The sequence below is a fragment of the Pseudoliparis swirei genome, chromosome 6 (genome assembly GCF_029220125.1).
Source record: "Pseudoliparis swirei isolate HS2019 ecotype Mariana Trench chromosome 6, NWPU_hadal_v1, whole genome shotgun sequence".
Lineage (NCBI taxonomy): Eukaryota > Metazoa > Chordata > Actinopteri > Perciformes > Liparidae > Pseudoliparis > Pseudoliparis swirei.
This window is the reverse complement of record NC_079393.1, coordinates 28,631,153-28,659,077: the sequence shown is the minus strand read 5'-3', so window position 1 is coordinate 28,659,077 and position 27,925 is coordinate 28,631,153. Positions and strand designations below refer to the sequence as shown.

Sequence of the window (27,925 nt, the reverse complement as noted above, 5' to 3'; positions counted from 1 at the left end):
TTGATTCTTTAAGCCGAAGTCTCTAAGCTCCGCCTCTTCTCTCGCTGTGAGCTGCGCAGCGCAGTGTGCGCAGACAGCTCGACACGGAGCAGCGCGTGCGCTCTGATCGCTCTCTTAATGAAGTATCGATACTAAAAATATGCTAAATCACATCGTGTTTAACGTACGGGTACTTTGTTAGCATCGCTACACCGTGCAGCGTGACAGCAGCAGATGTAGCGGGCTAACATTCAAGCTAACCTGAACCCCCAAACGATGTCGACATCTGAACGCTGATTGGCCGAGACGCGACACGCCCATCAAAGATGTTTTATTGCGAAGAGCAACACTTCACACTTTTCTCCGCGTCTCACTGCAATCTCAACGGCAGCGGGCCAGGTGACCCCCCCCCCCAAACAAAAACAAAAACTCTTCGGATCTCCACGATTCACGTGGATGACCTATTTTTAGTTCAAAACGGTGAATTTCACCGAAAGGTGACAAGTTTGCAGGTATGGTGTTACCTGATGACAGGAAGTGACGCTCGACCCTTCATTGATGCTCAGTTGCCACTAATATGCTGATGTGAGGCGGCTTGCTTTAGAGTGTTACCATTTACTAACTGGCCCTGAACACAACCCAGTGAAGCTGAGGGGTGTTGACCAGGTCATGAACGTGTGCAGCTCTAAAGCTGACCTCGAGAGGCAGATTAAGGGCTCTGGACAGGGAGGGGTCACGTGACCTCGGTCACATGACTTAGAGGTCGTGAGAAGAAGACATTCAGAGTTGTTCTTTGTCTTCAGGACTCCGTTGCCACCTACTTGATATCCTCTCTCACTCACACACACACTCTCTCTCTCTCTCTCTCACACACACACACACACACTTTCTCTCACACACTCACACTCTCTCTCTCATGGAAGTCAAATGAAAGACTGCGTCAGAGGGCGAGTTTTTATTTTTCCACAAGATAAATATAGAAAAAAAGAAAATTATGAGCTGCAAAGTCCGAGGAACTGTTCAAATAAACCGTCCGTGTGACGCCGCCTGAGGTCTCTGAGGCTTTGGAACTGCATGCTGGGTAATGGACCGGAAGCACCGGAACACGCCTCAACACAGACACACAGCATGGTGCCTTACAAGGCAAAGGAGAAATAAGAACTATATATATATATAATATTTATTTAAAAAAAAATATTATATATATAAATATATATATTTTTTTCTTTGTAAATATATATATATAACATTATATATATAAAAGTATATTATATATATAATATTTATAAAAATATATATATATAAATTTATATTATATATATATATTTTCTTTCTTTGTAAATATATATATATATGATATTATATATTATATACATATATATATTTCTTTGTAAATATATATATATATATATACAATATGTATATTTGTTCTAAATATAAGATACATAATTTGTCCTTATTTTTGGGCGGAGCACCTGCATCCATTGTAAGGCGGTCAAAGCAACAACAAATTCTGAAAACAGTGAACAAAAGCGAATAAAAAGAAAGTGGAATGCGAGGATGAGGAGACTTCCTGTTGGTGTTACCAACACGTCGCGAGGAAGAGGAGACTTCCTGTTGGTGTTACCAATGCGTCGCGAGGAAGAGGTGACTTCCTGTTGGTGTTACCAACACGTCGCGAGGAAGAGGAGACTTCCTTTTCTATGTGGACAGCGATGAAGATACATCTCTATGCTGCTTATTAAAACTTTATATTCCCCCAACGTGAACCGTACAGCTGGTGAAACGTGTTTACGGTGAGGAGAGAGAAGAGAAGAGAGAAGAGAGGAGGAGAGGAGGAGATCCAACGAGGACTCCAGGGACAGTCTGTGGAGGGTATTTATAGAGCGGGGGGGCTCGTTAAGTCCTCCGGGTCGATCAGTTCCACAGAAACACACACGCTGCAGTCACGTCTGTAAACTCGTCTGCTGCCTCGCCGCAGAGGCCACGCCTCCTCTTCCTCTTCCTGGAGGAGCATCAGTTCCTCAAAGCAGCCAAACTGAGAGAGGAGAAGAAGAAACAAGAATTTCATTGTCTAGGGCAGGGGTGGCCAACCCGCGGCTCGCGAGCCTCATGCGGCTCTTTAACTAGTTTCATGCGGCTCTTCAGGAGCTGTCACATGACATGCGTCAAAAATGCTTGGCTGGCGCTGTCATTCACTCCCCCTACAGCTAGATGGCACACTGACCATGTAAGCCTGGTTGAGTGACGTCAAACGAGCGACGAGAGAATCTTTGGTGTGCCATCATTTGTGTTGTAAACAATTTCCGTCAAGTTACCTCTTGAAATGGCAGGGAAAAAAAGCACAGCCAAACGAAAATATGAAGAAGAACACAGGTCGTTTTTGCCAGAGTGGGAGAGTTTATATTTTTTTGTTAAACGAATGGCAAGCCGATCTGCCTTATATGTCACGCAGCATTAGCGCATTTCAAAGCTTCAAATCTTCAGCGTCACTTCAGCTCACTCCACCCTAACATCGAACAGGAATTTCCAAAAGGGACGGACCTTCGCAAGAACAAGTTGGTCGCTTTGAAAAGCCAGGCAGAAAAGCAGGTACAGTTTTTCATCATGTTGGTGTGTGACATTTACAATAAATCTGGCTGATCAGAGGTGTGTGTGTGTGTGTGTGTGTGTGTGTGTGCGTGCACATATGTGGGCTCTTTGCGGTAACACAGTAAAAAATGTGGCTCTTAGTCTCTGACTGGTTGGCCACCCCTGGTCTAGTGCTTCAGTACACACAGAGACACACACAGAGACACACACAGAGACACATACACAGAGACACACACAGAGACACACACAGAGACACACACACAGAGACACACACAGAGACACACAGAGACACACACAGAGACACACACAGAGACACACACAGAGACACAGAGACACACAGAGACACACACAGAGACACACACAGAGACACACACACAGAGACACACACACAGAGACACACAGAGACACACACAGAGACACACAGAGACACACACAGAGACACACACACTCACCGGCGGCTCAGCTGGTCCTCCCGGTCCTGGCCCCGGGGGCTCTCGGCGGCCCCCACCGCCGTGGCCCCCACCGCCGTGGCCCCGGCCGGCAGCTGGCTGAGCTGGTCCATGACCTCCAGGCCGCTCTGCTCGGCGATCTGGTGGATCAGGTCGTCCACCTGCTCCTGGGGCGTGGTCAGCGTCATGGCCGAGCTCATGGAGTCCTCCATCACCTGGGGGGCAGCGACACTCAGAGGGAGCTCCGCGCGCCGCGTACGGAGCGCAGAGCGGGCCTCACCGAGCTGTGGACGTCCAGGTTCTGGACCTGGCTCTCGAACTTGTCCATGACCGCGGAGACCTTCTGCAGGTCCATGGAGCCCAGGGCCTTGTCCAGGGCTTTGGTCACCTGGCCCATGTTCTTAGTCACCTGGCGACGAGAAAGAGCCCCGTGTCACCCGGAGGCCGGACCGCCGCGTGGGGACGCCGGGCCGGGGACTCCTTACCGCCTTCATGGTGACGGCGGTCTGGACCTTGGAGGCCACGGCGTCGATCCGGGACGCCATGCGCAGCCAGTTGACGCCTTCGTTCTTCTTCCGGATGGCGTTCTCCGCGTACACTCGGGCGCATTCCACGTTTTTCTGTTGCAGAGCCTGAAGGTGAGACAAAGGTGAGACAGAGGTGACACAAAGGTGAGACGAAGGTGAGACAAAGGTGAGACGAAGGTGAGACAAAGGTGAGACAAGGGTGAGACAAAGGTGAGACGAAGGTGAGACAAAGGTGAGACTAAGGTGAGACAAAGGTGAGACAAGGGTGAGACAAAGGTGAGACGAGGGTGAGACAAAGGTGAGACGAAGGTGAGACAAAGGTGAGACAAAGGTGAGACGAAGGTGAGACAAAGGTGAGACGAAGGTGAGACAAAGGTGAGACAAAGGTGAGACAAAGGTGAGACGAAGGTGAGACGAAGGTGAGACGAAGGTGAGACAAAGGTGAGACGAAGGTGAGACGAAGGTGAGACGAAGGTGAGACGAAGGGGAGACAAAGGTGTAGGCCGTAAGGTGAACACTGTTTTCGTTTCAACCCGCTCCACAGTCGCGCACCTACACAATCGTTAGCTCATAAAAAAGAACGAGTTGTGCTAACCTACCAAAAAAAAGTTTGTCTCTGAATTTGCCGTCGATTCTCGATGCGACTATGTTTTATGCCGAACTAGTTTCTTCAGAGCGTAATAGGATCTTGGTCACGAGGGGTGGCACGGTTCGACACGTGATCGGTCTACACCAATGAGGTAGCTGCTTTTTGTCAACAGAATGGCAAGATGGCGGCTCCCGTGGTTGGATTCAACGTTACCGATAAAGAGGAAAACACCCTTAAAAGGGACAAATGGATTCTAAATAGTGCTGTATACATAGCCGCGTCCAATAAGAACAATGAGGCAAATATACGATCATGTTATGCTTATGTTAAGTCATTTAGATCAAGTTTGACATACCTGGGAATACACCTTACTGACGATCTAACATGGACTGTGAACACCCAGCACACACTGAAGAAATCAAGGCAAAGACTGTACTTCCTACCTCAGGAGGAAGTACAGTCTTTGGCAGTAAAAGGCAGTAATTGTACTTATACCAATGACCATTTATTCGTTCGTTCATTCTTCCACAAATGAAAACAACACTGATGAACAATAGAAACAATCTTTATGAAAAATATGACATATATAAAACTGTACAAAACTACAAAAGAAATAACATATTAAGGACGCTCAGTCCTCACTGTCAGTGTCAGGACACTTGTCTTCCAGTTGCTCGGTGTCTTTGGTGTTGGCACAATTACAGCAACGACAGAAGTCTGTGCAACACAATCCTGCAGAGAAACAGGAACATCTTCCTGTCTCACAGGCACCTTTGCAGCTGCAGTGTCTCACATGCAAAACACTGTCAGGGGCCGGATTTCTGGTCATCCAGGTGATGTGCAAGGTCCCATCCTCTCTTTGCCAACCATATCCAGCAGGTGACGGAGTACTTCTTTTTTGTTTGCGACAGGACCTCATTATTGCAGCCTGGTAGTTTGCCCGTTTGCAGTGCTGTTGGAGGGCATCAGTAGTTGGGGGAATGCATATTTCTGGCAAGGCTGATGATGCCATACAGAAAGCCTTGTACCTAGCTTCATTTACATTATCGGCAGCTGGCTGATCATATAAGCGGCACACATACTGGCAAAGAAGTGCAAATGTTGACTGCTCCAAGTTAAAGTGAGTACCTAAACTTTTAAAAGCCTTTAGGTACTCACCTTTCTCACATGCAACAGAAAATGTCTTTTTTTTCCCTTTGCCATAAAAGGCACTTGTGGAGTCACACCCAGAGAATGTGTGAATTCCGATCAAGGCTGAACACACACTGGTTCCGAGAGCTGATGACACCTTGGTAATGTCAATGGTTGACAGGGTCTCTGCAAAAACCAGCTGGCAGATGTTGCGCTTGGTGGGGATGTGAAACACCAGCTGGGGGAAATCACGAGCCAGCCTCTCCTTCAACATATCCTGTCTGCAACACAACAAAACAGTGACAATTAAGAGTCACAGGAGTATCATGAAAAGCAGAGAGTGGTGCAGGTGGTACAAGACATTACAGGCTAGAACCTATCTGCCATACAGCACATTTAACACCAAAGATGCCCAAGAAAGGCACACAACATCACGCACGCACACACACACCTCCTTGTTGCCAACTGGTACATGTTTGTGCAAACAGCAAGAATTAAAAACAGTTTCTCAGGCCTGTCACACACATGTTGTGTAAAGCTGGACTTGCACATGACAAATAATAAGATGTGAGAGAAAAATGCATTGCAGTTCCCTGTAGTTTGAAGCATCAAGACCTTCATTTGCTTTCACCAGTTCAATGAAGGCCTTCCTCAGCCCATTCTCAGCACCTCTTGGTTGACAAGCAGCCTTTGGCCAATGATCCTTTCACAGAATATCTTATCGCTGACATCAAACGTGGGCTCATTCCTAGAATACATATGAATGAGAAGGAAATAAATGAATATGTGTTGTGATTGTGTGCACATACAACAGAATGCGGATTGAATGTTTACTTATGCAATTTTAAGTTAGTAGCTCCTTGAAATGCAATATAATAAATAACTTACTGGTCTTTCTCTGGTTTTTCAGGCCTCGTCAAAAACTTGGTGTACTGATTATAACAGCCTTTGTGGTACTGCACCTCCAGAGCCACACAGTCTTTGTCTTTTATATGCAAAAGAATACTTTGGTCCTCCTTCAACTCGGCAGCTTTCTGCAATTGGCCTGAACAAAACAAAAAGGAGAGCTCAATGAGTTTGTTGACATATCTCACACATAATTGTACCTTTCAGTCACTCAACCACAGTGTGTGTGTTTACCTGCTGTTAATGTTTCAGCCTTTGACAGAGTATCCCTTTGTCGTTTGCCTGCTCGGTTGACGAACTTCTCCTTCTTTCCACCTTTGCCATGGATTTTTTGTCCGTAAATCTACGGTAGCACGTGTGATGGCAGCCAGCATCCTCGGGAATATTGTCAAACTCCACATCAACACAGTGTTCGAAGTTCTCAGCCACGTCCCGAGACTCACCGTCCAACCCGAGCCACGTGTGTAGGCTTGTCCTGTATGTATTCCATCGTGGTGAAATAATGTACCTCCTCGTGCTTCACTGAAGTAATATGCATAAAACAATGTTTGTTTTTTGATTTATTAATATATTCCGGTGTATTTTCTTCGTCTTCCGTACTGCTCGAGGACGCCATCTTGCCATTCTGTTGACAAAAAGCAGCTACCTCATTGGTGTAGACCGATCACGTGTCGAACCGTGCCACCCCTCGTGACCAAGATCCTATTACGCTCTGAAGAAACTAGTTCGGCATAAAACATAGTCGCATCGAGAATCGACGGCAAATTCAGCGACAAACTTTTTTTTGGTAGCTAAGCACGACTTTCTTTTTTATGAACTAAATATTGTGTAGATGCGCGACTGTGGAGCGGGATTCATTTTCTAAAGGACTTTTCGATGTTCACCTTGCGGCCTAGTGAGACAAAGGTGAGACGAAGGTGAGACGAAGGTGAGATGAAGGTGAGACGAAGGTGAGACGAAGGTGAGACGAAGGTGAGACGAAGGTGAGACGAAGGTGAGACGAAGGTGAGACGAAGGTGAGACGAAGACTCGGTCAGCGCTGGTGAATCAACTCTTTGTGTTAAGACCAGAGAGAAGGTCCTCTGAGCTACTCTGAAGACCAGGTGGAGATAGATATATATATATATACACACATATACAGCAGCACGGTGGCTCAGTGGTTAGCACTGTCGCCTCACAGCAAGAAGGCCCTGGGTTCGAATCCCGGTCGTTCCAGGTCCTTTCTGTGTGGAGTTTGCATGTTCTCCTCGTGTCTGCGTGGGTTTCCTCCGGGTACTCCGGTTTCCCCCACCATCATAAAAAAAACATGCACCGCAGCCTCACCCCGGTTCGTATGTGAATGAATGTTGGTGGTGGGGGAGGGGCCGTAGGCGCTGATTGGCTGCCACGCTTCCGTCAGTCTGGCCCAGGGCAGCTGTGGCTACTGATGTAGCTCCACCACCACCGGTATGACTGTGTGTGTGACTACTGGACTCTGAACTGTAAAGCGACTTCGAGTGTCTAGAGAAGCGCTATATAAAATAAATGATTATTATATATATATATATTAGTGCTGTGAAAAATAACGCGTTAATTAAATTATAGGTTTAACTAGTTTTTTTTTTTTACCGCATTTAACGCATGCGCAGAATGAGCTTCCAATCCGTCTGTTGTTGGTCGTCTCTCCAGCAGCATGTCATTCTGTCTCTAGTGTCGCGTTTACACGACTCCGATCTCCGTCTCGCGCGCCGCAGAGCTCGGATGCCGGCGTGCGCACATCGGGACGAAAAAAAGTCACTTGCACCCCCCCCCCTGTCAACAACTCTTCTCGGCTTGCGCGCGGCAGAGCTCGGATGCTGGCGCGTGCACTGGTGAGCAAGTTATGTGCACCCCTGTGTATAAATGTATATATGTGATTAATCATAATTAATCCACAGAAACCTGTGATTAACCTGATTAAAAATGTTAATCGTTTCACAGCCCTAATACATATATATAATATATATATATATACACACACAGTCACTATATACAGGACTGTCTCAGAAAATTAGAATATTGTGATAAAGTTCTTTATTTTCTGTAATGCAATTAAAAAAACAAAAATGTCATGCATTCTGGATTCATTACAAATCAACTGAAATATTGCAAGCCTTTTATTCTTTTAATATTGCTGATTATGGTTTACAGCTTAAAGGGTACCTGTAGTGCAAAACAACAACGTGCTACATCCATTCGGCGCATCAAATAAATCATATTTACCCCGCCGCTATTGTCAACAAGTCACGCATAGCCCGAGGATTTACATTTCTTTGTCAACATTCCGAGTCCGTGGGCGCTGCCATTTTGCTAGTTATTTACTCCAGCTCAAAGCTAACTATGACGTAGAGTCGTTGAAAGGAATTCAGCCAATCCGGAGCCACTTCTACACGCGTTGCTTCTTGGGATAGATCGGTGGCCTCAAGAATTACACAATCTATATCAGGGGTGCTCAATACGTCGATCGCGGCGACCTGCCAGTCGATCGCGGCGTAGTATTGGTAGATCGCATGACATTAAAAAAAATGGGCCCGCCCCCCTGTCACTTTCTCTATAGCGCCACATTACAGCAGCAGCACGTCATTTCTGTCTCCACGTGTTGCGTTGACAGTCCTCTGCCCGCCGTCTCGTGCGCCGCGGAGCTCCCGACACCGGTTTGCGCGCATCGGGACGGAGCAAGAAAAAGTCACTAGCCCCCCGAACATGTGGGCCGAACATTGCATCAATGAAAGACATCTCCAGCGCTGGCTTATGCGCGATGTAGCTATCAAGCTCACGCTTTTGTGTGAAGCAGATGAGGTCTAATGACACGATATCATCGGACATAAGTTCGTGCTTTTACAACAAATGCACTCTCTGTCTGTTTTTGTGGCACATTTCCACAACTGCACCAAACGTCACGACTTGCGTGCACGGTCCGCACGGTGAAGCATCTGGACCGCGGTCCTTGCATCAACTTCATCAGAATCATCGCTATCATCGCTGTCACACCACTAAATGGGGATAGTCTGCTTTTAAAGGTTCAAACAAGTATCCAGTTGCTGAATCAGACAATCTTTCATCGTCCATATTCTCAATCTCTCAGCATTTGTTTGCGAGCGCTCGACGTTGTTTACATTGGTATCTGAACACATCCGCTGTGGCTGGCTGTCGATCTATCAACGATCTGACGTCACACCACCGGCGCCATATTCAAGCTCCAGTGCAATGTCGCATGTCGGAGTTGAGGACTTTGAACAGCCTAAACTACGTATTGTTATTGAATACTGGACCGTCAGTGCATGAATAACCTTTAGAAACACATTATCTTTTGATCTGGCTACATATTGTTTTGCACTACAGGTACCCTTTAAGAAAACTCAAATATCCTATCTCTAAATATTAGAATATCATGAAAAAGTATACTAGTAGGGTATTAAACAAATCACTTGAATTGTCTAATTAACTCGAAACACCTGCAAGGGTTTCCTGAGCCTTGACAAACACTCAGCTGTTATAAATCTTTTGTTTTACTTGGTCTGAGGAAATATTCAAATTTTATGAGATAGGATTTTAGAGTTTTCTTAAGCTGTAAGCCATAATCAGCAATATTAAAAGAATAAAAGGCTTGCAATATTTCAGTTGATTTGTAATGAATCCAGAATGCATGACATTTTTGTTTTTTTAATTGCATTACAGAAAATAAAGAACTTTATCACAATATTCTAATTTTCTGAGACAGTCCTGGATATGTATATTTTTGGGGGGAATATATATAGTGACTGTCACTGTATATATTCAAAAAATTAAATAAAAAATGGAAAATATATATATATATAGTGACTGTGTATATATATATACACATATATATATTATATACATAAATTCAAAAAATAAAATAAAAAATGGAATATATATATATAGTGACTGTGTATGTGTGTATATATATATACACACACAGTCACTATATATGTATATATATATATATATATTCAAAAAAATCTTTTCTTTTTTTCTCATATATATAGAGACTGTCACTATATATATTCAAAAAATAAAATGAAAAAATTGAATATATATATATAGTGACTGTGTATATATATACACACACACACACATATAGATATACACACACAGTGACTGTGTGTGTATATCTATATATTTGTCCTTTAAATAAAACATAAATATTTCTCTATTCCGGGGACTGTAAGAATAAAGATGACCGTATTTAAGTTAAGTAGTTTTTCACCAATAAAAGATCTGCAACACAATTAAAATATTTGTTTCTTCACATTCCTTTGGGGCGGCTTTAGCTCAGTGGGGTAAGAGGGCCGTCCTGCAACCGCAGGGTTGTGGGTTCGATCCCCGCTCTCCCCATTAGTTGCAAGTCGAAGTGTCCTTGAGCAAGGCACTGAACCCCAGTTGCTTCCGGGGCGCTTCACCGCAGCCCACTGCTCCTTAATAACTAAGGATGGGTTAAATGCAGAGAACTAATTTCCCCTTGGGGATAAATAATAGTGTATATTCTATATTCTATTCTATTCCAGTATGGGCAAGTGTCATTTTAAAAGGTTTAGGTTTTTAAATATTCTGTCCATTCCTGGGGTATAATATATAATTATATCATATAATCCTGAGATCTAATGCTTTCCTGTTGTCCAATGACAAGTTAGTTATTTCAAACAACTCCTGAGAATAATTCTAACAACAACAACAACAACAACAGTGATGCATCAGCTTCAGAGAACCACCACTGCTCCATGTCTACGCTTAAACTGTGCTGCCCCCTGCTGACTGGAGCTCCATGCTGACATTTCACCAGAAAAATATGCAGAAATACTCCAGTGTAAACAACAACAACAACCATTTCCAATCACGGAGCTCCATGGCAAAAGAAGGTGAAATTCCAACTAATTATATCGATAAATATTACCATTAGTTTCAAAGTATTCAAAATAGAGTACACACATATATATATATATATATATATATTAACCTCGAAAGGAAAATCTTTACATTTTGTTCCCTTTATCTCACATAAGTTGCTGAGCTATTAAACGTAATATGAAAAGATACATTCTACACTCTATGTTGGTGTTTTGTAACAACCATGAGGACAGAGAGGCTACAGCTAGCTCAACTAGAGCTGCACAGGTATCACAGTATCTCAGTTTATGATTTCATCACCATATGATTCCCCTGAGGCGATAAAGCATTATATTAAATTAATATTGAGGTAGCAAAATACAATCTTAAAAAACAATCCGCCATCTAAAGAAAATAAGATTTAAAGATGATTATGTTTGTCTTTCAGACAAAGACCGATGATGGGATAGAGAGAGAGAGAGAGAGAGAGAGAGAGAGCTTCCCTAGATGAAAACGTGGACGTGATCACAGCATGTGGACCACATGGCCGGTGGTCTGACTCTCGGGCCGGGGGGGCTCACCTTCTTGACCTTGGCCTGTTCCTTCCCCGACTCCTTCTCTGCCTTCTTGGACAGCCTCTCCAGCTGCTTGGAGGTGAACTGTGAACCACAGAAGAAGACGTACAGGAAATGAGTGAATAGGACGCGAGTTGGAAGGAGGAACGAGGACGGATAAGAATGGAAACATCTCAGATACATACCTTGAGCTGGAAGAGTGTGTCTGTGGAGACAGTGAGAGACAGAGTTATGGGTGTCTGTGTGCTGACTGCCACATCAACGACTACAACATTCACTCTCTGAGATGGAAGGGAACAAGTTGTCCAGAATGTTTTCTTGTACTTTTTCCACTGGGAACAAAAATGCAACACTTCTCTTGTGCTCTTTGTAAAAAACAAAGAATAAAAAAACAATAAAAGTTGAGTTTCTTCTCATTTTTCACTTTACGTTGTCTGTTTGCTCTACCTTCCTGTCACTTTATGCAGTACTACTGCAAACAGAACAACACACACACACACAAATAAAAAATACTTGTTCACTGATCCCTGTCGCTATATTGTGCACATTCTCTAATAAAGTATATTTAAAAATATATATATATATATATTTGTTCTAAATATAATATATATTTTTAGAAATCTTCCTTATTTTTTGGGGGAGCACCTGCTATATATATATACACACACACACATATATATAAATAATAAAGGGCAAATATTGTCCAAACACTGGTAGATTCACACAACCGGAAACCGTCACAACTGTGGGAAACAATACAACTTTATTAATTTGCAAATATATTCAAATGTACCTGCAAATATAATCGGGTGTGAATAAATACGTATTCACTTGCCACCAGGATTCAACCGGCGACAGTCTGAAGTCTGACCTCGGCCACACAAAGGAGTGTCTGGGAGTGTCTGGTTGAAGCTACACTCATCGCTGCGACATTCCTCATGCCAGTGATTCACTATGAAACTCCTCAGTGACACGCAGCGTGAAGATAACACGTTCAATTAAACCAACAGGTCAAACTAGTAGCACGTAAAGTGAGTTAATGACACAAATAAACTACTAGCTAACCATAACAGCTAGCCTAGCTAACTAGCCAAGCTAATAAGCTAACAGGCTAACGGCAGCTAGCCGTCGTTAGCTTGGCGGTCCCGGTGTAAACTCGACGTACCCTCCATGGCGACGCGCAGAAGCTCCGGTGATCACGGGAAACTCGCTGCGGCTCCCCGGCGCTCCCGTTCGGGTTTGTTTTGATGAGGCGGCGGTGGACTTCCTGGTCCTCCAGCAGTCACGTGGTTTCAACTGGTCCTCCGCCTTCTTTTTTTCTTCTTCTTCGTTTGGATGTTTTTTGGCAATTGCCATGCAACGACATTGCGCATCGCCGCCATCTAGTGACGTGGAATGTCACTAGATGGCATTCCACGGAATGGCATTCAGGAACATTAAATTAAATGTTTTAAATAATATTATAAGTAGTGGAATGACCACTCCTCAACTTTTCCAGGAGAAAGACGAACCCCTTTCCTATGGTACAACGTGTGCCACTAATCACAATATGAAACAATACAATATAGTACAATCAGGGATGGATTAACCAACGGGCCTACCGGGCCTGAGCCTCCGCACGTGACGTCGCTGTTATTAACATTGTATTGATATGAATATGATGATATGACACGATGCGCCGTAGCCGGTATATGCTAGGCTTAAGTCATTCATGTCAGTAACAGGGCCCCAATAGTCCTACTCAGGGATGGATTACGACGAGCCTACGGCACCAGGGGCCCATGAGCTCAGGGGGCCCCTAAGCCAGAGCCTCTGCATGAAGTCGCTTTTATGAACTTTGTATTACTATTGATATGATGATATGACACGATGCGCCATAGCCGGTAGGCCTATGCTAGGCTTAAGTCATTCATGTCATGGTCATATAATTTGCGTTATGTTGTCTGCTCAGCTCGCATCGTTGTTCCATACGGACTGTTTTGTTAGCGATGTTTAAAAATGTTTTTTCTTTTTCTTTTTACATTTGTTGGTCTTTTTTTGTTTTGTTGCGGGGGGGGGCTTGACACGTCACAAGTCACGGCCCGAGTCAAGTCCCGCCGGGGGGCTCTCGCCGGCGTCGCGTCTCGCCGCCGTTGCGCATCGCTCGCCGCATCGCGTCTGCCCCCCATGTGTATATATATACTGTATTTAATTCCTTTTTTATTCATTTCATTTGTTTTATATTATTTCTTTTTTTCACTTTAGAATTAAGCCATTCTATGAATCGGCCAAACCTCCCTTCCCAGGGGGGGGTGTGAGGGATTCTTATGGCAGAGACACACGAGGTGAATCAAACCGACCCCCCCCCCCCACACCTGCAGAAGGTGTAGGCGATTCTACACCCGGGAAAGTTTAGGAAATTTGCCTACAAACCCCCCCACGTGTGTGGGCAATGGCCGACACTCAGGGGAGGGCAGGCAAATCCCTAGAACTTTCTCCTACTGCCTCCTACGGACTCACAGATCCGTGCCGTCTGCTAGAAATCACTAGTATTACATAGTCTGATTCGCTGCTCCGTGACGTCACAGGCGACTTCAAAGCACAGAACCAGTTAGAACTGGTGGGTTGAGTGACGTCACAATGCTCGCTTCAAAGACGTCTCTATGGTAGTTCCGATGCGATATATCTTTGGCCACAAGTCTTTGGGGGCGCTGTTTCCCCCCTGGACACGAGGCAAAGAGACCCCGTATGTTCCCCTTTGAGTGAGAGACGACCAGTGTTGCCAGGTCCGCGGTTTTCCCGCGGAATTGGGCTACTTTTGAAGTGTTGCCGCGGGTTGAATTTTTTGTCCGCTGGTTCGGTCCTCGCTCATCTGCGCCGGCCGGGGGCGTCTCGCCGACGTCGCGTCTCGCCGGCATCATTTGTTTTATATTATTTCTTTTTTTCATTTTAGAATTAAGCCATTCTGTGAATCGGCCAAACCTCCCTTCCCAGGGGAGGGGTGTGACTGTACAATGCATCACTGGGCTTTCTCCAGGTGTTCTGTCTTCAAATAAAAAACAGAAGACTCCCTTGTCGCCAAAAGATTGACTGATGGGTGGATGTCATGATACGGGTTGGACATGGTGCCACCGCCATCAATAACTTACAAGAAGTCGACGGAGGCATACCACCGCCGGGCTAAATGTAGTTTGTTAGTTTTATTGCCTATTTTGTTAAATATTTGTATTCTTTGTGATCTAAAAGTGTTAAAAGGGCATTTTGTCTCAGTTCATCTCTTTGATATCGCAAGAGTGTCCGCCTGGGACTGTGTGTGTGCGTCTGTGTGTAAAATAATTTACAGTGAATAATTAGAGTAAACTCAGGAGCAAGAACAGCTGATGTGGTGACGTCATCAAGTCAGCTGCTGTTCCAATCGTAGAAAGACCTCCTCCCGTTCTCCCAAGTCCAGACTCCCAAGTCCAGACTCCAAAAGAACACAAGTCTGTACTCGTGTACTTTGAATTGAGAAACGCCGGCTGTGTCAGGATCCAGGACCACGCTCCTAAATACCCACAATGCATCTGCAAGTTACATACCACACGTGTGCAACTAATCCCTCAAAGTGACGGACCGGAGGGGCGTGGCTCCAGAAACGACGGGTGACCGAGGGGGCGTGGCTCCAGAAGCCGTGGCCTCAGACTCAGTGGCGCATGCGCGGCTCTTCTCCACTGGAGGACGAGCTGAAGGTAGACTGGACACGATGTGAGCGCCATGAGAGGACTGTGACCCCGCGGACTGGAGCCCTGATGGGGGCTGGAGGAGCCACAAGCAAGGCCCAGGTAGAGTCACGTCTGTGCTTCTCTTAAAGGGGCAGTGCACCCCCAAAAACAACAAGACCTGTAGTTCCTCTGATTTGGAGAGCTTTTTATTGTGGTTATTGTTGCAGAATGAATGCTAATCACATACTCCGCTCGGCCTCAGTAGTGTGTGTGTGTGTGTGTGTGTGTGGGGGGGGGGTCCAGAGCACTAACGCTCTTAAGAAATTAGCTCAATCCAATTTATAAAGGTGCTGATGCTCTACATACAAGACACACACACACACACACACACAGCAGGTTGACCTGACCTTCAGGCCCAGCCCGATGGCCTCTTGTGTCACTGAGTCCAGGTGTCGGCCGGAGGGCGTGGAGGTCAAGAGGTCGTATGTCTGGTGCTCGCCTTTGATGCCCCTCTCAGTTGCAGCGAGCCCCCCCCCCGTCAAAGTCCGGCGCCGAGGCCGACCCACCGGACCCGTCTCCGCGCCCACCGGCCATCATCGTCACGGCGCCGTCGCAAGAGGACCTCTACGCCTCGCCGCCCACCGTGACCATCGCCAACACCGCCAAGGAGCGGCGGCCGTCCTCCACGCCCTTCGCGGTGGGCAGGAGCCCGGTGGGCCGAGAGTGACCCGGCACGGCACATCGGTAGGAGATCAGAACTCTGGACTTACACCAAAAGGCTTTCTTTAAATGAACGTGATGAAAAGGAAAGCAAGAGCACAGACATCCTGTGACGGCCGTGATGTCATCGCTCACTGCTGCTCTGTCACGCTGACACTTTGACCGATTGTGGCAAACATTCATATTTCAAACAGCTGACATGATAATCGCCATTTCATATTTCCCATTATTATGGTTTCAGTCTAAAACTTTTAAGAAACCTTTTGTGAACTTGAGTTTACATGCAGACGCTTGCATTGGCCCGAGCTATGTGTATGCTAGCATTAGCATTCGTCCAAGCTATGTGTATGCTAGCTATTAGCAGGGCTCTCAAGTTTTGAAGACAGGTAAGAGTGACATTTCCGTCAGCACCCCCCCCCCCCCCCCCCCAGGATGCTTTCTTTTCATTGGTTGCTGGATGAAATCTTACCCAGATACAACAGATACGATTTTTTTTCTGATTGGCTACTGTGTAGCCCATTTATTTTTTCTGATTGGCTGATAAGTGGCGCCTCACAGCAGACCTCCAGGGGAGCGCTTGATTCCTCCACGGTGAGGGCAGCGCGGCTCATGTTTGCGCGCTGCATGTTAAAACATTAAATAGCCGAGAGTTTTTCAGCGTGAGAAATACGATGTGTGGCGGGAGTGCGTGACTTAAGACCGAAATGCGTGACTGTCACGCTCAATGCGTGACACTTGAGAGCCCTGTATTAGCTTGCATCCAAGCTATGTGTATGCTAGTGATTAGCATGAGCCCAAGCTATGTGTAATGTGTATGCATTAGCAATTCACAGGCTAATCAAATGATACGAAATTGATTTTGCATCGACCAATATTACAAACTCCCCTCAGAGGGCTTTACAATATGTACACAGAGACATCCCTGACCTTTGACCTCACATCAGATCAGGAACAACTCACAAAAAACAGAAGCGCACATTAAGTTGTAATAGCCCATTTGTAACCGGTATGTTTTTAATATTTTAAAATATTTGTAATACTATTACACAATGTAAGATTAAAATACTTTGCACTAAATTTGTACCCTTTAACTACTTTTATGTTTAAATCCCAGAAGGACTCGAATGCCCCCCCAGTGACGTCAGACCCTGACGGTTCAAACTCCGGGAAAGCTCTTGGTTGTCCAACCGGTGGCCGACAGCAGAACAATGGCGGCGCCCGCGTCCTGAAGCGAGCGGCGGCCGTCCGGAGATACCCGAGTCCTCTGAGGGGGGAACAGCCACCGCAAGCGGAACAATGGACCCCGGAGGAGATGACGAGCCGGAGCCCATACGGCTGAAGTCGATCAAGAACAATCAAACATTCACAGTGCCTCAAAGTGATCGGGTAAGAGACTCTTCTGGTTCGATGTGTCCTGGTTATCAGCAGCGACGCAACTCCGCGACCTCAAGTGAACGCTCTTCATGGCCGAGGGAGCAGCTCGGCGTGGATTTGACACATGGACCATGAACGCCTCACCGGGTACATGTCTGCCCTCGATATGAAACGGTGTGAAGCTAAAGCGAATGCTAATGCTAATAGTAAACAAACCATCTGCTACTGGGAAGGTGTCGCATCTCTGGGCTTCAAGCGGCCCGCGATGGGGCCGTGATGCCGGCTTCATGCTTCATGCGTGAGGTGAAGGCAGCCGGGCCTCCTCTCCCTCGGCAGGAGCTGTGGTCACGTGGTGTAATGAGCTCCCTGAGCTAATCACAGTGATCGGTCTCGGGGTCGAGTTCAGGTCCTCCGCTGCAGACAATCTGCTTACCGGCTTCCACCGACACGCATTAGAGCACCGGCTCTCTGCGTCACCAGTGGGTCCTGGTGAACCCTCTTCCTCTCTTCCTCGCCTTTTGTTTCAGCATGAGAACCTCGCCGTAGAAGTAATCACGAGCCGCCCCAGATCCTTGATCTGCTTTGCAGAGGCTCAGGGCTCCTGGTGGGCTTCAGTGTTCACCACTGAGTCCTCGGTGGAGTCCTTAGTGGATTCCTTTGTGGAGTCCTCGGTGGAGTCCTTGGTCGAGTCCTAAAACACGAGCATCTTCCAAGCTCCTCCTGTCATTCGTGTCGTTGGCTTGATGCAAAAAGTCTACAGCCTCTGGGTCGCCTCCATCTTTTCACTCGTTTGTTTGTTTGTTTGTTTGTAGTTCGGGAGCTGCAGAAGTGTCAGAGAGTTTGAGAAGTTCAACCGCATCGGAGAAGGCACCTACGGCATCGTGTGTAAGGCCAATAGAGACACGACGACCACCGGCCTCCTCTGAGCGCGGCACATAAACTACTTCCTGTCCCCGATGCAGACCGAGCCCGCGACACCAAGTCGGACGAGATCGTGGCGCTGAAGAAGGTCCGGATGGACAAGGAGAAAGACGGTGAGTCAGCATGTTGGGATGGACAAGGAGACAGACGTGAGTCGTGTCCTGATGGACGAGGAGAAAGATGGTGAGTCAGCATGTCCTGATGGACGAGGAGACAGATGTGAGTCAGCATGTCCTGATGGACGAGGAGACAGACGTGAGTCGTGTCCTGATGGACGAGGAGACAGACGTGAGTCAGCGTGTCCTGATGGACGAGGAGACAGACGTGAGTCAGCGTGTCCTGATGGACGTGGAGACAGACGTGAGTCAGCGTGTCCTGATGGACGAGGAGACAGACGTGAGTCAGCATGTCCTGATGGACGAGGAGACAGACGTGAGTCAGCATGTCCTGATGGACGAGGAGACAGACGTGAGTCAGCGTGTCCTGATGGACGTGGAGACAGACGTGAGTCAGCGTGTCCTGATGGACGAGGAGACAGACGTGAGTCAGCGTGTCCTGATGGACGAGGAGACAGACGTGAGTCAGCGTGTCCTGATGGACGAGGAGACAGACGTGAGTCAGCGTGTCCTGATGGACGAGGAGACAGACGTGAGTCAGCGTGTCCTGATGGACGAGGAGACAGACGTGAGTCAGCGTGTCCTGATGGACGAGGAGACAGACGTGAGTCAGCGTGTCCTGATGGACGTGGAGACAGACGTGAGTCAGCGTGTCCTGATGGACGAGGAGACAGACGTGAGTCAGCGTGTCCTGATGGACGAGGAGACGGACGTGAGTCAGCGTGTCCTGATGGACGTGGAGACAGACGTGAGTCAGCGTGTCCTGATGGACGAGGAGACAGGCGTGAGTCAGCGTGTCCTGATGGACGAGGAGACAGACGTGAGTCAGCGTGTCCTGATGGACGAGGAGACAGACGTGAGTCAGCGTGTCCTGATGGACGAGGAGACAGACGTGAGTCAGCGTGTCCTGATGGGCGAGGAGACAGACGTGAGTCAGCGTGTCCTGATGGGCGAGGAGACAGACGTGAGTCAGCGTGTCCTGATGGACGAGGAGACAGACGTGAGTCAGCGTGTCCTGATGGACGAGGAGACAGACGTGAGTCAGCGTGTCCTGATGGACGAGGAGACAGACGTGAGTCAGCGTGTCCTGATGGGCGAGGAGACAGACGTGAGTCAGCGTGTCCTGATGGACGAGGAGACGGACGTGAGTCAGCGTGTCCTGATGGACGAGGAGACGGACGTGAGTCAGCGTGTCCTGATGGACGAGGAGACAGACGTGAGTCAGCGTGTCCTGATGGACGAGGAGACGGACGTGAGTCAGCGTGTCCTGATGGACGAGGAGACGGACGTGAGTCAGCGTGTCCTGATGGACGAGGAGACGGACGTGAGTCAGCGTGTCCTGATGGACGAGGAGACGGACGTGAGTCAGCGTGTCCTGATGGACGAGGAGACAGACGTGAGTCAGCGTGTCCTGATGGACGAGGAGACAGACGTGAGTCAGCGTGTCCTGATGGACGAGGAGACGGACGTGAGTCAGCGTGTCCTGATGGACGAGGAGACGGACGTGAGTCAGCGTGTCCTGATGGACGAGGAGACGGACGTGAGTCAGCGTGTCCTGATGGACGAGGAGACGGACGTGAGTCAGCGTGTCCTGATGGACGAGGAGACGGACGTGAGGCAGCGTGTCCTGATGGACGAGGAGACGGACGTGAGTCAGCGTGTCCTGATGGGCGAGGAGACAGACGTGAGTCAGCGTGTCCTGATGGACGAGGAGACAGACGTGAGTCAGCGTGTCCTGATGGACGAGGAGACAGACGTGAGTCAGCGTGTCCTGATGGGCGAGGAGACAGACGTGAGTCAGCGTGTCCTGATGGGCGAGGAGACAGGCGTGAGTCAGCGTGTCCTGATGGACGAGGAGACGGCGTGAGTCAGCGTGTCCTGATGGACGAGGAGACAGGCGTGAGTCAGCGTGTCCTGATGGGCGAGGAGACGACGTGAGTCAGCGTGTCCTGATGGTCGAGGAGACAGTCGTGAGTCAGTGTGTCCTGCTGGCCGAGGAGACAGGCGTGAGTCAGCGTGTCCTGATGGACGAGGAGACGGACGTGAGTCAGCGTGTCCTGATGGACGAGGAGACGGACGTGAGTCAGCGTGTCCTGATGGACGAGGAGACAGACGTGAGTCAGCGTGTCCTGATGGACGAGGAGACGGACGTGAGTCAGCGTGTCCTGATGGACGAGGAGACAGACGTGAGTCAGCGTGTCCTGATGGACGAGGAGACGGACGTGAGTCAGCGTGTCCTGATGGACGAGGAGACGGACGTGAGTCAGCGTGTCCTGATGGACGAGGAGACAGACGTGAGTCAGCGTGTCCTGATGGACGAGGAGACAGACGTGAGTCAGCGTGTCCTGATGGACGAGGAGACAGGCGTGAGTCAGCGTGTCCTGATGGACGAGGAGACAGACGTGAGTCAGCGTGTCCTGATGGACGAGGAGACAGACGTGAGTCAGCGTGTCCTGATGGACGAGGAGACAGACGTGAGTCAGCGTGTCCTGATGGACGAGGAGACGGACGTGAGTCAGCGTGTCCTGATGGACGAGGAGACAGACGTGAGTCAGCGTGTCCTGATGGACGAGGAGACAGACGTGAGTCAGCGTGTCCTGATGGACGAGGAGACGGACGTGAGTCAGCGTGTCCTGATGGACGAGGAGACGGACGTGAGTCAGCGTGTCCTGATGGACGAGGAGACGGACGTGAGTCAGCGTGTCCTGATGGACGAGGAGACGGACGTGAGTCAGCGTGTCCTGATGGACGAGGAGACGGACGTGAGTCAGCGTGTCCTGATGGACGAGGAGACAGACGTGAGTCAGCGTGTCCTGATGGGCGAGGAGACGACGTGAGTCAGCGTGTCCTGATGGACGAGGAAACAGACGTGAGTCAGCATGTCATGATGGGCGAGGAGACGGACGTGAGTCAGCGTGTCCTGATGGGCGGGAGACGGACGTGAGTCAGCGTGTCCTGATGGACGAGGAGACGGGCGTGAGTCAGCGTGTCCTGATGGACGAGGAGACGGACGTGAGTCAGCGTGTCCTGATGGACGAGGAGACGGACGTGAGTCAGCGTGTCCTGATGGACGTGGAGACGGACGTGAGTCAGCGTGTCCTGATGGACGTGAGTCAGCGTGTCCTGATGGACGTGGAGACAGACGTGAGTCAGCGTGTCCTGATGGACGAGGAGACGGACGTGAGTCAGCGTGTCCTGATGGACGTGGAGACGGGCGTGAGTCAGCGTGTCCTGATGGGCGAGGAGTCGGACGTGAGTCAGCGGGTCCTGATGGGCGAGGAGGCGGACGTGTGTCAGCGTGTCCTGATGGGCGAGGAGACAGACGTGAGTCAGCGTGTCCTGATGGGCGAGGAGACGGGCGTGAGTCAGCGTGTCCTGATGGACGTGGAGACGGACGTGAGTCAGCGTGTCCTGATGGACGAGGAGACGGACGTGAGTCAGCGTGTCCTGATGGACGAGGAGACGGACGTGAGTCAGCGTGTCCTGATGGACGAGGAGACGGACGTGAGTCAGCGTGTCCTGATGGACGAGGAGACGGACGTGAGTCAGCGTGTCCTGATGGACGGGAGACAGACGTGAGTCAGCGTGTCCTGATGGACGAGGAGACGGACGTGAGTCAGCGTGTCCTGATGGACGAGGAGACGGACGTGAGTCAGCGTGTCCTGATGGACGAGGAGACGGACGTGAGTCAGCGTGTCCTGATGGACGAGGAGACGGACGTGAGTCAGCGTGTCCTGATGGACGAGGAGACGGACGTGAGTCAGCGTGTCCTGATGGGCGAGAGACGGGCGTGAGTCAGCGTGTCCTGATGGACGAGGAGACGGACGTGAGTCAGCGTGTCCTGATGGACGTGGAGACGGACGTGAGTCAGCGTGTCCTGATGGACGTGAGTCAGCGTGTCCTGATGGGCGAGAGACGGGCGTGCGTCAGCGTGTCCTGATGGACGAGGAGACAGACGTGAGTCAGCGTGTCCTGATGGACGTGGAGACGGACGTGAGTCAGCGTGTCCTGATGGACGTGGAGACGTGAGTCAGCGTGTCCTGATGGACGAGGAGACGGACGTGAGTCAGCGTGTCCTGATGGACGAGGAGACGGACGTGAGTCAGCGTGTCCTGATGGACGAGGAGACGGACGTGAGTCAGCGTGTCCTGACAGACGTGAGTCAGCGTGTCCTGATGGACGAGGAGACAGACGTGAGTCAGCGTGTCCTGATGGACGAGGAGACAGACGTGAGTCAGCGTGTCCTCTCCCTGGAGGCGCTGAGGTCAAAGGTCATTCCTCCTCTCAGGGATCCCCATCAGCAGCCTGAGGGAGATCAACCTGCTGCTGAGGCTCCGGCACCCCAACATCGTGGAGCTGAAGGAGGTGGTGGTGGGCAGCCACCTGGAGAGGTAGAGCAACATGGGCGGAGCCACGGGCCAACGAGCGAGATGTCCCGCAGTCCCTGAACGCATCGCTGTGCCGTGTCTCCTCCTCAGTCTGTTTCTGGTGATGAGCTACTGTGAGCAGGACCTGGCCAGCCTGCTGGAGAACATGCAGACGCCGTTCTCCGAGGCGCAGGTGGGTCAGAGGAAGGCTCCACGCGGCCATCATCATCATCATCTTTAGAACACATTCATCGGGCCTCATGCGTGGAGCTCATGAAGACGTGTCCTTCCCTCCAGGTGAAGTGCATCGTCCTCCAGCTGCTGCGAGGCCTCGAGTACCTCCACCACAACTTCATCATCCACAGGTAGACACCGCCTGGGCCCTCTGGGGGAGGAGCCTGGCCTCCTCTGGGCCTTCATCCTTCTCTCTCTCTCTCTCTCTCTCGCAGGGACCTGAAGGTTTCTAATCTGCTGATGACGGATAAAGGCTGCGTGAAGATCGGTGAGTCACCACCAGAACCTCCTGGACCCTCAGGGACCTTAAACCTGCAGGAGACCCCTCTCTCTCTCTCCCTCCCTCCCTCTCTCTCCCCCTCTCTCTCTACAGTTATAAACTTTTCTTTTGCCTTGTGTGACCCGTAGTAGTTTCATGTCTTCTATATTTTAATGGTTTCAGTTGTTCTTCTTTGATAACTCTAACCTGAAGTTCACTTCGTGTTGACATTAGTTTAACATTTTGTTGAGTTTAAAAGATCACAAATAAATTGACGTTTGACATAAAAATGAATCTAAAGCTAAAAGTGTTTTTATGAAGCACTCGGGTCACGTGTCCTGTGACGTGGACGGAGTGACGGTAATGCGTCTCTACCTGGGTCCATATGGAAAGGAACAACAACAACAACAACACATACATGAGGATGCCAGTGTTCTCTCCAGTGGGGACGGAGTCACTTATTCCAGTGTTGACTGTAGACTGTGACACACACGACCTCTGACGTCACCACACAGTTTGGTGTTCTCCATTAAACTCTCACTTTAATTTATCAAATGAATATTAAAATAAATATGAAATCTAGTCAAGACGTTGATAAGGTTATAAATAAAGATTTTTATAGTAAATATGAATGTAGTTCTTCTTGTGGCTCAAAGGAAGGCCAGTTTTTTATAGCTTCTCTCTCCAGCATAATTGTTTTTAGCTGCGCTCACATGAAAAGGGCTTGAAGGGGTTTCTACCCCTCTGCTAGTCTTCTCAGGCGATAACACAATGTACCACTAGAACACTGGAGATGGGCCTCTACACACCTCTGTAGAGACTTCATTAACACCAGAGAATAGTCATGTACACATTAACTATGGAGAGTTATGAGTCATTTAATGTTATCTTCATTGATAAAAACAATGCTTTTACTTTGAAAAATGAGGACATTTCTACGTGACCCCAAACTTTTGAACACTAGTAATCATGACTCATCATGATTACGAGTGTTTGTATTTTCTTTTGTTATTGAAAGAAGGCATCAAGACAATGTGCAGATTTGGAGATGCTCATTTGAGTGAAATACATCTTTCGAGCAGTGAGTGTAAAACAGGATAAACAACAACAAAGAGACAAAGAAACAAAGAAAACAACGTATAACTAGTGATGTATTCTCTATTGTGCATTCCGTGATGTTTGTTGTTGTTGTTGTTGGTGCAGCTGACTTTGGCTTGGCCCGCATGTACGGCATCCCCCAGCAGCCCATGACGCCCAGAGTGGTCACCCTGTGGTGAGTTCTCCAGCCTCCTGCGGTCAGCACTGCAGGCGCCGCCTCCTGGTCCTGAACTGCCGCGACACCGGGGGCAGGCCAGGACTCGAGTGTCACGGTAGTGGGCTCATCATGCCCCCCCCCTTCCTCTGTCTGCAGGTACAGAGCTCCAGAGCTCCTCCTAGGGACCAAGAGCCAGACTACAGCTCTGGACATGTGGTGAGACACACACTCACACACTAATACACACACACACACACACACACACTCACACACTCTCAACTTAATCACTCTTAATCCACGACAATTGTTATGCCCGTCTGGGCAGCAACTTCTGGTCCTGAAAAGTGAAGCAGGAATTCTCTCTCCTGACCACCAGGGGGCTCCTCTGGTTGTATAGAAGTCTATGCTTCATGTGTTAAAGCTGCATTCTCTCTCCTGACCACCAGGGGGCTCCTCTGGTTGTATAGAAGTCTATGCTTCATGTGTTAAAGCTGCATTCTCTCTCCTGACCACCAGGGGGCTCCTCTGGTTGTATAGAAGTCTATATAGTGACTCTACTTCTCTTGATGTATTCCCTCAGTAAACATGAGTTTATGTCTCAGTCTCTAGTCTCAAGTCTTCTTCTATACAGTATGACGTCATCGTGTGGTTCACGATGTCATTGTGTGGTTCACGATGTCATCGTGTGGTCCCTGATGTCATCGTGTGGTTCGCGATGACATCGTGTGGTCCCTGATGTCATCGTGTGGTTCGCGATGTCATCGTGTGGTCCCTGATGACATCGTGTGGTCCCTGATGACATCGTGTGGTCCCTGATGTCATCGTGTGGTCCCTGATGTCATCGTGTGGTTCGCGATGTCATCGTGTGGTCCCTGATGTCATCGTGTGGTCCCTGATGTCATCGTGTGGTTCGTGATGTCATCGTGTGGTCCCTGATGACATTGTGTGGTCCCTGATGACATCGTGTGGTCCCTGATGTCATCGTGTGGTTCACGATGTCATTGTGTGGTCCGTGATGTCATCGTGTGGTCCGCGATGTCATCGTGTGGTCCGTGATGTCATCGTGTGGTCCGTGATGTCATCGTGTGGTTCGCGATGTCATCGTGTGGTTCACGATGTCATTGTGTGGTCTGTGATGTCATCGTGTGGTTCGCGATGTCATCGTGTGGTCCGTGATGTCATCGTGTGGTTCGCGATGTCATCGTGTGGTCCGTGATGTCATCGTGTGGTCCGTGATGTCATCGTGTGGTTCACGATGTCATCGTGTGGTTCACGATGTCATTGTGGAGTAGACCATGCAGCAGGCGTTGATGCCCCTCCCCCCTCAGGGCGGTGGGCTGCATCCTGGCCGAGCTGCTGGCCCACAAGCCTCTGCTGCCCGGAGCCTCTGAGCTGCAGCAGCTGGACCTGATCGTGCAGCTGCTGGGGACGCCCAACGAGAACATCTGGCCGGTGAGGACCCCCCCCCCCCCCGAGTGGTCACAGTGAACCGGTCTGTGCTCAAGGAAGGTGTGTGTGTGTGTGTGTGTGTGTGTGTGTGTGTGTGTGTGTGTGTGTGTGTGTGTGTGTGTGTGTGTGTGTGTGTGTGTGTGTGTGTGTGTGTGTGTGTGTGTGTGTGTGTGTGTGTGTGTGTGTGTGTGTGTGTGTGTGTGTGTGTGTGTGTGTGTGTGTGTGTGTGTGTGTGTGTGTGTGTGTGTGTGTGTGTGTGTGTAGGGTTTCTCCCAGCTGCCCCTCATCAGTCAGTACAGTCTGAGGAAGCAGCCGTACAACAACCTGAAGAACAAGTTCACCTGGCTCTCTGAGGCCGGACACCGGCTGCTCAACCAGCTCTTCATGTACAACCCCCAGCGCAGGTACACACACACACACACACACACACACACACATGAAGGCGTGATGACTCCAGCTGGATTTAACCCTTCATGGGACACATTGACTCAACGCTCCGTCTCTGTTCCTCATCCAGAGCGACTGCCAAAGATTCTTTGGAGAATTCCTACTTCAAAGAGAAACCTCTCCGTGAGTATTCACCAGCGGTGACTCCTTCCTGTCCTCTGACTACTTCCTCTGTGACTCCTTCCTGTCCTCTGTGACTCCTTCCTCTGACTCCTTCCTGTCCTCTGACTACTTCCTCTGTGACTCCTTCCTGTCCTCTGACTACTTCCTCTGTGACTCCTTCCTGTCCTCTGACTACTTCCTCTGTGACTCCTTCCTGTCCTCTGTGACTCCTTCCTGTCCTCTGACTACTTCCTCTGTGACTCCTTCCTGTCCTCTGTGACTCCTTCCTGTGTGACTCCTTCCTGTCCTCTTTGACTCCTTCCCTTGTGACTCCTTCCTGTCCTCTGTGACTCCTTCCTGTCCTCTATGACTCCTTCCCTTGTGACTCCTTCCTGTCCTCTGACTCCTTCCCTTGTGACTCCTCTGTGACTCCTGTCCTCTATGACTCCTTCCCTTGTGACTCCTTCCTGTCCTCTGACTCCTTCCCTTGTGACTCCTTCCTGTCCTCTGTGACTCCTGTCCTCTATGACTCCTTCCCTTGTGACTCCTTCCTGTCCTCTGACTCCTTCCCTTGTGACTCCTTCCTGTCCTCTATGACTCCTTCCCTTGTGACTCCTTCCTGTCCTCTGACTCCTTCCCTTGTGACTCCTTCCTGTGTGACTCCTGTCCTCTATGACTCCTTCCTGTCCTCTGGTGTCCTTCGGGTCTCTGGTCTTGACCGCCTGCTTCTCTTCCAGCCTGTGAACCCGACCTGATGCCGACCTTCCCCCACCACCGCAACAAGCGCGCCGGCCCGTCGGCGGACGGCCAGCCCAAGAGGATCAAAGTGTGACGAGACGCCGTTCTCGGGGACGGACATTTTGGCTCCGCTCGCGAGGGCCAGGAGGACTCCGATGAGACGCAGAGCCAGTGGTTCATGACGGTTGATGGATTTCTGAATTTCGAGACGAGGACGACGTTGCCCTGACGACCACGACGAGCTGTTGGTCCCTTTGTGAGTGTTTGTCATGTTTGAGACGTCTCTTCTATTCCCAGCATCAAAACCACGACGGGCAGGAAGCGGATGGACTTGGTGGTCTCTGCACACGGCCCCATCGGCCCGCGTGACTCAGTCGCTCCTGCCTCTGAGGCCGCCTTGTTGAGGTTTGAGTGTGTCCCAAGTGTCCTTGAGGCGACCTCAACCTGCTGGCCGAGGTAGTCCGTAGAGGAAAAGTCTGACTTGTTTTCCAGAAATGTTTATTCGCTTTTTATTGAATTAAAAAAAAGAGTTGCATGAGAAGCTGCTGGTTCCCACGTTGTTTCTATGGTTCTCCGTGACATGTCGCTGGTACTACAGACCGCGACGCATGAGCCTGAACACCAGGAGCAGAGACTAGATGCTAATACCTAA

The 27,925-nt window shown here is 49.2% G+C and overlaps 2 protein-coding genes and 1 long non-coding RNA gene across 6 annotated transcripts; 1 reads left to right on the top strand and 2 right to left on the bottom strand.

The window, feature by feature from the left end:
- Nucleotides 1–919: 919 nt before the first annotated feature.
- On the bottom strand, nt 920–12,918 carry chmp1a (charged multivesicular body protein 1A). The gene is made up of 7 exons (XM_056415997.1): nt 12,777–12,918; nt 11,797–11,816; nt 11,618–11,695; nt 3,506–3,652; nt 3,301–3,429; nt 3,024–3,235; nt 920–2,017 (listed from the first exon to the last, which is right to left on the bottom strand). Exons 1-7 carry the CDS (start codon nt 12,781–12,783, stop codon nt 1,996–1,998), a joined length of 615 nt encoding a protein of 204 aa, XP_056271972.1. The 5' UTR covers nt 12,784–12,918; the 3' UTR covers nt 920–1,995.
- On the bottom strand, nt 4,686–7,513 carry LOC130194835 (uncharacterized). Of its 3 annotated transcripts, none has more exons than XR_008831961.1 (4): nt 6,408–7,513; nt 6,156–6,312; nt 5,883–6,015; nt 4,686–5,548 (listed from the first exon to the last, which is right to left on the bottom strand). It is a non-coding gene; the product is annotated as an uncharacterized LOC130194835 (long non-coding RNA). The 3 variants fall into 3 exon arrangements; XR_008831963.1 differs by having other exon boundaries at nt 5,899–6,015; nt 6,408–7,164; XR_008831962.1 differs by having other exon boundaries at nt 5,937–6,015; nt 6,408–7,148.
- A 2,403-nt stretch (nt 12,919–15,321) lies between the features above and the next one.
- Nucleotides 15,322–27,814, top strand: cdk10 (cyclin dependent kinase 10). Of its 2 annotated transcripts, XM_056415955.1 has the most exons (15): nt 15,328–15,411; nt 15,809–16,035; nt 17,126–17,397; nt 18,198–18,270; nt 18,348–18,419; nt 22,711–22,813; nt 22,901–22,982; nt 23,087–23,154; nt 23,239–23,291; nt 24,486–24,555; nt 24,694–24,753; nt 25,866–25,989; nt 26,251–26,390; nt 26,504–26,556; nt 27,273–27,814. In XM_056415955.1, exons 3-15 carry the CDS (start codon nt 17,308–17,310, stop codon nt 27,365–27,367), a joined length of 1,083 nt encoding a protein of 360 aa, XP_056271930.1. In that variant the 5' UTR covers nt 15,328–15,411; nt 15,809–16,035; nt 17,126–17,307; the 3' UTR covers nt 27,368–27,814. The 2 variants fall into 2 exon arrangements, with proteins under 2 accessions (XP_056271931.1, XP_056271930.1); XM_056415956.1 differs by lacking the exon at nt 15,809–16,035 and having other exon boundaries at nt 15,322–15,411.
- The last annotated feature ends 111 nt before the right edge of the window (nt 27,815–27,925 follow it).